Here is a 10,424-nt window from a genome sequence, read left to right as displayed (position 1 = left end):
TCCAATTTTCTCTAATAATGCTAGACTATGCACGATCTGGTCTTCTTCAAAGTGCAACGAACACACTCGGCTGTTTTTATCTGGTGAAAACAGTTTGTATTTTGAAACATGGCTAGCACAACTTTTTTTAGAGCACTAAATCTTCTTCAGTTTTTTGTCATTCTGAAACTGGAAAAAAATTCATTTTATCTTTTCCAGACAGTGATTTACAGCCAAAGGCCGCACAGATGACCATTTTCCCAATCACTGTGCTTAACCAGTGAAAACAATTTCATGTAAATATAAATAAAAACAGAAAAATAAAACAAGAAATCTACAATTGTTTATCTTCTAAAAGGTGGACGCTAAAATGCTTATACAGGTGTGACATCACAAACAGGGGAGATAAGTAAATCTACGCTTTACGAGTTACGATCATTAAAGTCAACAAAATCATTTTTTTATGTAAAACTCAGCACTTTTTAAAATCGTTATATTACCCGATAATTTTCAATGTAAATAGCGTTAAAAATATTGACTTCAGATTTTCTTTAAAATTGACCTTTAAGAACCACCACATTTAGGTTGGTGACTGTTTGTTTAATTGTTAAATACTATACATTCATAGGCGGAGGGATATTGTTTTGGCATTGTCCGTCCGTTCGTCCTTTTGTGTCTGGCACTTTTGTGTCTGGAGCCATATTTTGGAAGTGCTTTGTCGGATTTCATTGAAACTTGGTATAAGTATATATATGGATAAGAGGATGATGCACGCCAAATGGCATTGTACAACATCTGTTAACCCTTTCCCTGATAGACCCCTTATCTGATCTGCCACTCCAGGTCAATACCAGTCCTGCTGTTCTGATAACAGTAACTCCATATAAGGCTGATAAGCCTGACTACACCATCTCCATAGGGTTATTGGAAAAATATTGGAAAAATTCTCAACTGTTACGCCTGTCTTGTTTAAGCTTAATTTTCACTTAGTTCCTTTCATTTCACATCATTTGTGTAAATGTAAAGATTGTAGAGAAATAAATTCTCCTTCCAACTATATAAATTTTAAGTCTGTATTGTAAACAACGCATAAGAAATGTTTGAACAAACAAAGAAGCCATACTTTTTTCAGATAAAACAGAATTTATTCAGTGTTAAATTTACAAATACACATGATTTAATGCATATTCATATTACACATTTAATAATAAAATAAACATATATATTTCCATAACAAATATATTTACATAACAATAAACATATAAATTTACATAACACAACATCAGTATTTACACAAGCTAACAAGTATAGGCTGCAATAAATTATTATTAGCAAACATGAGACTTCTGTAGACAAAAGTTAGTGTTTTTACAACTTATTTACTATTAAGTTTTTTTTCGGCGTGCTGTATTAAGCCAGCTTTTCACCTGACCTGACCTTTGTAAGTGTCCAATAATATTCAAATAAAATTTCCCGCGGCTAGGTACGAATGAATACACTTCATTTATTCCATTGGCTAATTTGAGTATAACACCAAAACATTGGAAACATATCCGCGTCTTTGTAACACTGTGATACTGCATGAAACAATTTTATCTCTAATGAAAAGGCTCAATAGATAGAACAGTTTTACAATCAATTCTCGACATAAATACAGTTTGTGCGTGCACCTTTTATTTTCAGAGAATTACCAGCGCAAAAGCGTTTATACTAAAGGCTATGTTCTCATATTTAGTACTTACTTTCATATTCATGTCAACATGTTAACATGTAAAAGTATAAAGAGCAGTGCAAGCGAGGCCTCACTTTAATGCTTTGCATTTCAAACCGCGAGGATTCGGGTCAATTCGCGGCCAGTGTGTGAAAGTCAGAGTTTATACACAGTTCATCACCGGAGTTCGCAGCCAGTAAAATAATCGTTATATAATAAAGACTCTATCCGTGAACTAGGTGACCTGGAATTTTCTTTAGAATAGAAATATGTAAAATGAAGATATTCAGCAATATAATTAAGATATGTCAATAATAGATTATTAATGTGTTTTCAACAATACAATGATAAATATTATTTTAGATTAATTTAACAATAATTATTCCACCATATTGACTACTGTATTAAGCATGAGCGCGATGATTCTCGAAACTGTTAATAATCGAATCATATAGCAATGTCCGACAAACCACCAAAACAGGTTTGTTCGAAGAACGCGCCTATAAAAACGGATACTTCGCGTGATGCCGGTTGACTCATATGTTTTAGTTTAACTTCCATTCTTCTTTTGGTTTTCTGTTTTGTATCTAAAGGTTTATGACCAGCAATATGTAATAATGTAAAATAAGCCGCAAAAACTCCGCGTAACATCCCTTACTGCGTGTGATGCAGCTAAGAACTGCACAGAAAAAGACATTCGCTATCATTGATCTCATTCATTGAACTATCAACGCCGTTTATCTTTTTTAAAGATATTTCTTGTTAATTATAATGCGACGTACCAAATGAAATAAAATAAAATCAATTTTTATAATTCATGGCTTATAAAATTTTAAATATTAAATAAATTATTTACTTCTTAGTTTTAAAAGTATAATAATCTGAATACTGAAAATATGGTTGCAATATATACAGTAGCAATGTAATAATCAATGTCCTTTTCTCAGCAATGTGTGTGTCCATGATAACTTTTACTTGATTACACATGACACTTTTTCGAAAAACGAAATTAAAAAGTGTCATTACAAGTAAAGTTATTACTCATCACAGGTTGTGATATCTGGCGAAGCAACCATCCTGACACAGGTGGACACCGCACGTAGCACACCCGAACTTCGTCTCCTTCCGCTGCTTCAGGTATCGGGTGTGGTACTTGCAGGTCTTTGTCTTGTCGGAGAGTCGGGACATGACATGGCCCCCCATGTTCATCTGCTCCACCAAACCGTCTCTCCCTCTGCCTTCCGGTGCTGCCCGTTTTCTTTTGCAGAACCCGCCAACCAGTTCCCGGACAAGTTCCAGGCGGAAATCAAGGTGGGTGAACCGCTTCCTGCAGATTCTCCTGCGGGACGTCAGTTTGTAGAGGATGAAGGCATTGACAATGCAACAGTTCAGAAGAAACCAGAAGAGGTATCGCCAGTACTTCTTGGAACAGCGTCCCAACGTCATACTTAGCGCGGTACTGGTCATGAAGGTCGACACCACCCATATACATGTTGTAGACATTCACACTGTGTGGCGACTGTAGCTGCATGACGTTTGCTCCACATCGTCGCTGTACAGGTAAAATGACGGTATAGGGTCCCACAACGTGGACAAGTGATGAACAAGTCGCTTGTCCTTCCACACAGTGGCAGTCAGGTTGGTGTCGCCCATCTGCATGATCTTGAAGTCTCTGCGCTGGCGTACCTCTGCTGGCTTCTTCAACTGGCTCGGGAATCCCTTCCTGTTGACCCTGACAGTCCCGCAGGCGTAGAGGCCCTTCTCCAGGAGTTCCTTCATGAGAGGTATACCTGTGAAGAAGTTGTCGAAGAACAACCAACGGAAGGAGTGGTAGATGTGGTCCACTAGCCTCATCACAACGTTGTGGCCAAGTCCGTGTTCCGTCTGGTTGTTCTGTCGCCCAAGGTATACCTCAAAACGAGCAAGGAAGGCTGTCCTGGCATCGCAGAGCATCCACACCTTGATTACCCTCTTGATCGGCTTGGCGGACATATACTGTCTAAAGCTGAGGCGGCCGGTAAACGCAATCATGGCCTCGTTAATGGAGACCTCCTTGTTGAGTGTGTAGATGTCCTGGAATGTTCGGCTGACGCTCTCCATGACAGGTCGCACCTTGAAGAGTTTGTCGTATCCTGGCTCTCCCCTTCCTGGCTCAGTCGACCGGTCCGCAACATGGAAGTACTGCACCAGCTTCTGGAACCTGTTGCATGTCATGGTGTTGGTGATTCCAGCATTGTTGATGAAGGGATTGGACGACCAGAACATCTCGGCATTGGGGAGCTGGTTGATTCCCATCAGGATGTTGATGGCCAGGAATGCCCTCATCTCTTCTTCTGTTGTGTCCTGCCATTTAAGGTCCGTTGGTATGTCCGGCTGTGCCATCTTCCAAGGGAAGTAACCATTGGTATGCGCCACAATGGACCGAAGCAGCTGCTGAGAGAACAGCAGCCCAAAGTAATCCATGGAAGTGGCTGTGTCCACATTGAATCTTTCTGGCTCCCGGCTGCTCGTTGAACTCATCAAACTGAAATGAAAAAAAGAAAGAAATAGTATTAATAACATAATTGTATTATAATTATAAACAATTATAATATAAATTATTATATTATTAATAATAAGATCGTGTCATTTGTAATATTTTATTTTATAACATGTACATATATTACAATAATTTATGTTTAGGGCATTATAATTATAATGTGGTGGTAGCGGTTACTAATGAAAAAAAAAGATTTGACATTTTCAAATTTGCACTGCAACAGATCTACGTTATAATTTTTGTGTAGTCATATATTTTGTGTAGACGCACCCTCAATGGACTGAAGTCATCTGTCCAATTATCATCTGCAGCCTCGGCATCGGGAATAATGTCATCATCAGACAAATCACCGACTTCAATATCAGAGTCAAACTTTGAGAAACCAGAAAACTCGGACTCATCCGAGTCACTGTCAAAAAGCTGATCTAAGTAGTCAGCCATGGTAACAGAATAAATTTGTGCAAATAATACGAGGATATAAAAAGTAATACAAGCGTATGCGAATGCAATAGGAAATGCAGTGAGAACCCCACCTTAAAATATCGAATTTTATACTGAAACATTAGGCAGTTAATCTTTTGATTTGTCAGCATTTTGTTTCATTTCAGACTCCATGCAGTTTTCAGATCATAATCTCTGTGCTTTATTACTCGAACTCGTTAGTTTCTGGACACGTGTGCTACTGAAAAAAGCCACCGGGATTGCGTTTTATGGCCCAAAGAAGCCCAAAGTGTCTAGTATCCCGTGTGTTTTATCCCTAAATGTTAGATAAGCACGCGCATTATTAATTATTATGTTTGTCAGTACAAAAGGCCTACTGAAAACCGCCGACTGCGTCTTTGTTTTATTGCTCAATCCAGCAGCGATAATCCAATATCCTGTGTATTACAAAAACACCAAATTTAGATAAGCACGTGTCGTCTATCAAAACCTTGATTTTATATGTCAGTAAATATATCGAAGTAATTCTCGTTAATGATCTCGGAAACGGGACTTGCTTTAAACATTTATCATTACGATATTAATTTTCATAAGATAAATGAGAACCAAACAAACATACACAGACAACATAAAATATAAATAATTATGACAAATTAAATGGAAAAAAACGTTGGTTTATTTTCGAAAAATCACTTTTACTTTCTCCCAATTTCCAGAAAATGACTTGTACATATTGCATAAAATCTAAATATAGATGACGCTGTTAATGTGTCGTTGTAAAAGAATATTCATGAACTGTACACGGCACTTTGCGTGCAATCAGATACAGTACAATAATTGTTGCAATATTGAAGGAACTAAAATATGAAAATGATGCAGCGTTTATTTCTTTTATTTTATTCAGGAAAATGTCAAAATCATTTGCGAGATACCCCGATACTCAAATGGAAATTTACTACGAAGCTTTTACGTTTTTGTCTGCACTACACAGTTTTTGTGTATAAATAAATACACCAACGCCTATTTTCGCGCGCTTTTTGTCCAAACAAAGACTTGACACGAAAATATCATGGGCATATACATGTATTTATTTCTGGCTACAATTTGTAACAGAATATTAACTGTACACGATGCGCGCACACCACATTAAGTTATTTACGTGTGTTTGAATACCCTTGTCCTGATTGGACACCTATTTCATCAAATCTTTAAATAGAAACATATGCCGAAATTCATTTAATACTTAAGAAAAATGTCCGATGTTTGTGTTTATAAGTTTACTTGAGCACTTTTGTCGTCAATATCAATCAGAATTTGCATTTGAAAATGGACATTGGGAATATACGGGATTATCAGGTAATGGATAGAGACGGAAAAGTTCGCATGTATGCGGTAATCGATAGAGACGGTAATAAAGGCATGTATCGGGGAATCGATAGACTCGGGATTATACGCATCTATCGGGGAAAGGGTTAAAAACGGAGTTATGGCCATTTGTATCTTGAAAAAATGCTTTTTATGCCCCTGGTAGGGTGGCATATATTATTTGAACTGTCTGTCCGTCCGTCCGTCCATCCAAAAACTTTAACATTGGCCATAATTTTTACAATATTAAAGATAGCAGCTTGATATTAGGTAAAAGGTCAAGGTCATCCTTCAAGGTCAAAAGTAAAAAAATACAATCCTAGGGAAGTAATAAGCTTTAAAAGGGAGATAATTTCTAAACCTGGCATTGTGTTCCATACAATCATCTGGTGTCGTGCGGACATGTTTCTTGCGTAAGCAGATTATTGGATTATTCCAGTTCTTTCTTTAATTAATTAATTAATTTTCATCCTAACTACCGTGCTATTCAACTAAGGCTCTAAGTAAACTCAATCTTAAGTCAGGGTCTATCCTTTGGAGTCCTACTTCGGGGAAAGTACTCTGTCATCAATAGAGTTTAAGTGGATTAGCTTAAGAAAGGAAACAATTCAAATCAAATAAGGATATCATAATCTCTCTACAGTGTTTTTTCTCATAAGAATTTAACAGAAGTTATTAAAACAGTGAATCATTAATAATTACGGTGCTTATTGAAATTAATTAAATAAGTTAACCTAAGTTGGATCAACATTACTTGTAGTATAATCTCTCTAAAATGTGTTATAGTGGGGTGGATTTGGAAAAAGAAGGGCCGCGGAAAGAAGTAAGTCTTGTTAAGTGCTAATCCTAACAATATTTACCATCCCTGACCCGTTCAGCTATTCAGTTGGTCATAACTTTTTCAATATTGAAGTTAGCAACTTGATATTTGGCATGCATGTGTATCTCATGGAGCTGAACATTTTGAGTGGTAAAACATTTAGGTCAAGGTCATCCTTCAAGGTAAAATGTCAAATATATGGCGTCTGTCTGTCCGAAAACTTAACATTGGCAATAACTTTTTCAATATTGAAGATAGCAACTTGATATTTGGTATGCATGTGTATCTCATGGAGCTGAACATTTTGAGTGGTGAAAGGTGAAGGTCAAAGTCATCATTCAAGGTCAAATGTCAAATATATGGCGTCTGTCCGTCCGAAAACTTTAACATTGGCCATAACTTTTTCAATGTTGAAGATAGCAACTTGATATTTGGCATGTATGTGCATCTCATGGAGCTGCACATTTTGAGCGGTGAAAGGTGAAGGTCAAGGTCATCCTTGAAGGTCAAGGTCAAAGGCCAAATTTTGCAATATTGAAGATAGCAACTCGATATTTGGCATTCATGCATATCTCATGGAGCTACACATTTTGAGTGGTGAAAGGTCAAGGTCATCCTTCAAGGTCAAAAGTTAAGGTCAAAGGTCAAATTTTGCAATATTGAAGATAGCAACTCGATATTTGGCATCCATGCGTATCTCATGGAGCTGCACATTTTGAAAGGTGAAATGTCAAGGTCATCCTTCAGGCATTGGTAAAGCCTTTATAAAATTCATCGGAACCAAACAAGTGATACCTTTGAAAGAGCTTAAGTCCGGTCTGCTGTTTAAGATTAGGAAAGATGCGCTCAATAAAGCCAATCAATTCTCATTTGGTAGCTGCGATTTTAAACTCACTGTGCAGCCCAAATTTGCCAAGGGAATCATCCAGATTCCCAAACACGGGGACATAGAACAACTGAAAAAGGATCTTAAATCTAAGCCTAATGTTGAAGCAGTCCATAGTGGTATACAAAACAACTTTATAACAGTCACCTTTAAGACCGAAAACGCCCCAACCAACATCCTAGGCCACAACGTGAAGCTCGCACTTCTCGCTAATCTCCGTTATTTTAAATGCCAGATGTTCGGGCATGCATCCAACATATGCAAAAATAATGCAAAATGCCCACATTGCGCTGGAAACCACTCACATGCGACATGTAAAACAAAGAGCGTAAAGCTAACTGCAGTGGGAGCCACAGCGCGGCGCTTTAGGGGTGCCCTGAGTACCTTAAGTACTAAGCTACAATTTACGGCTAACAAACCAATATTTACATAACCTAGAAATGACAAATAAGCGACCCAATCTAGCTCAATAGCAAAGCAACTAGCCGGAAAATCTGAAGCCCATATATTGGCCATCCTTAAAAACAAATTCCCCGAAAATGAGGCGGAGCATCCCACCACCCTAACTAATCCTACACCGCCCGTTCACCCAGCACCAAAGACCGATCAGAATACAGCACCTAAACAAGCTACAAAACCTACCACCACACAACTACAACAACAACCTAGGCAACTCCAAACCTCTGAACAACCTAGTAAAACAATCACCCATGTACCTCCAAAACAACAACAACAACATCAAACACAACGACCTACAAGGCATCAACGCCACAAATACAGGCCTCATGAACAACCTGCGGGCTAGCCTCTACACATACATAGGGACCGAATACGCATGGGCCGTAATTGCTAGACTCATGCGCCATAGCCACCATAAAAGGCTTGCGCCACCATTCCCGGTCTACTTCCGTCACGCGTACGGTATGTACTTATTAAGCTATCTCACTTGCTCGTACAATGTAACACCTCACATCCCCCAATGTCTACTACAAGCAATAACAATATCTCCAACCTTACCGTTTTGTCATGGAACGCTCGAGGGGTGGGCAATCACTTAACCAATCATAAATTGTATGAGCTGCAAAATAACGTTAACAATAATGAAGTGCATATCATATGCCTTCAAGAAACGAACTTCAAAAGTAAGAATCGGCAAGTCCAATTAAAAGGGTACCAAGACCCTGTCAGATCCAAAGAAAGGGAAAAACTTTTGGGCACTGGAGTAGCCGTAAAATTGGGCATTCCCTTTACTGAAATCAATGTTAACCAAGACTGCCCCATTTAGTTGTGTGCCATCACACTGTACCATACTAAACACCTTTCTTTTTGTGTTCAATGCGTATACGCTCAGTCTGCAGATATTACTTTCAAAAACTAATTTTCGTAATAGAAACAACAATATTATCGTTGGTGATTTTAATCTCAAACACCCCTGCTGGAACCCGTAGGGCATTCCACGCTGCGACGATATTGCGGAAAACCTGTTAAAATTAATCAATAACACCAGCCTCAACTAATTAAACAACGGTCAAGTAACGAGACTGTCCGACCGTGCCGATCAACTCGACGAGCGCGATTGATCTCGCTCTTACGCCAGCAAACTTGCAAGCAATAAGCGATTTCAATGTAATTGACAACTCATTTGGTAGTGACCATTTCCCTATCGTAATAAATATAAAACTAAGGATTAAACACTCCCTTCCGTCATTGCAACATATTGGGTCAACATTCTGTGCTGGACATGCTAATGTTGTGCCAACATTCTGTGCTAGACATGCTCATATTGTGCCAACACTCAGTGCTGGACATGCTCATATTGTGCCAACATTCTGTGCTGGACATGCTCATATTGTGACAACATTCTGTGCTGGACATGCTCATATTATGCCAACATTCTGTGTTGGACATGCTCATACTGTGCCAACATTCTGTGCTGGATATGCTCATATTGTGCCAACATTCTGTGCTGTGACGATGCCAAGACTGTCTGGTCACCAGCCGGATACTCACAGACAGTCTCCCAGACCGGTGGGGCACCTGCAGGGACTCCAATACAGTCTGCGTTGGTGCCAAGACCGTCTGGGCAGCTGCAGGAGACTCCCAGACAGTCTGCGACGATGCAAAGACCGTCCGCACACCTGCAGGAGATTCTTAAACAGTCTTCGACGGAGTGAGAGACTGTCGAGTACTGTTACAGACTGTCTTGGAGTCTCTTGAAGTTGCCCAGAAGGTCTTAGCACGTCGCAGAATGTATGGGAGTTTCTTGCGTGTGCCCCACCGGTGTGCAGGACTGTCTGGCACCATCGCAGACAGTCTGGGAATCTCCTGTATGTGTTCTTACATCGTCTTGACACCGTCGCAGATTGTCTGAGAGTCTCCTGCAGGTGCCCCTCTGGTCTGAGAGACTGTCTGGCACCGTCAAAGACTTCTGAAAGTCTCCTGCAGGTATTGGCACCGTCGCAGACCGTCTTTAAGTATCCTGCTAGTGACCAGACGGTCTTTGCACCGTAGAAGACTGTCTGGGATTCTCCTGAAGGTGCCCTGACGGTCTAGGAGACTTCTGGCACCGTCTGGGAGTCTCCTGGAGCGGCTCAGACGGTCCTGGTACAGTCGAAGACTGTCTAGGAGTCTCCTGCGGGTGGCTTGCCAGTCTGGGAGATTTTCTGGCAGCGTCGCAGACTGT

The 10,424-nt window shown here is 39.6% G+C and overlaps 2 protein-coding genes across 2 annotated transcripts; both read right to left on the bottom strand.

The window, feature by feature from the left end:
* Positions 1–2,734: 2,734 nt before the first annotated feature.
* LOC127838897 (piggyBac transposable element-derived protein 4-like) lies at positions 2,735–3,161 on the bottom strand. The gene has a single exon (XM_052367006.1). The coding sequence runs from the start codon at positions 3,155–3,157 to the stop codon at positions 2,735–2,737; it is 423 nt and encodes a 140-aa protein (XP_052222966.1). The 5' UTR covers positions 3,158–3,161.
* Positions 3,162–3,193: 32 nt separating this feature from the next.
* LOC127838843 (piggyBac transposable element-derived protein 4-like) lies at positions 3,194–4,670 on the bottom strand. Its single transcript, XM_052366885.1, has 2 exons — positions 4,459–4,670; positions 3,194–4,214 (listed from the first exon to the last, which is right to left on the bottom strand). The coding sequence occupies exons 1-2, from the start codon at positions 4,668–4,670 to the stop codon at positions 3,194–3,196; spliced, it is 1,233 nt and encodes a 410-aa protein (XP_052222845.1).
* Positions 4,671–10,424: the final 5,754 nt, after the last annotated feature.

This window comes from Dreissena polymorpha, chromosome 1 (genome assembly GCF_020536995.1).
Source record: "Dreissena polymorpha isolate Duluth1 chromosome 1, UMN_Dpol_1.0, whole genome shotgun sequence".
Taxonomy (NCBI): Eukaryota; Metazoa; Mollusca; class Bivalvia; order Myida; family Dreissenidae; genus Dreissena; species Dreissena polymorpha.
The sequence above is the reverse complement of the archived record's forward strand: the minus strand, read 5'-3'. Positions and strand labels throughout refer to the sequence as shown.

What these genes read in the sequence shown, in the direction of transcription:
- LOC127838897 (XM_052367006.1), bottom strand. Translation starts at nt 3,157, where the DNA reads ATGACCAGTACCGCGCTAAGTATGACGTTGGGACGCTGTTCCAAGAAG.
- LOC127838843 (XM_052366885.1), bottom strand. Translation starts at nt 4,670, where the DNA reads ATGGCTGACTACTTAGATCAGCTTTTTGACAGTGACTCGGATGAGTCC. An exon ending in GACTACACAAAAATTATAAC is followed by an intron (nt 4,215 to 4,458) that starts GTAGATCTGTTG and finishes TTTTCATTTCAG; the next exon opens with TTTGATGAGTTCAACGAGCA.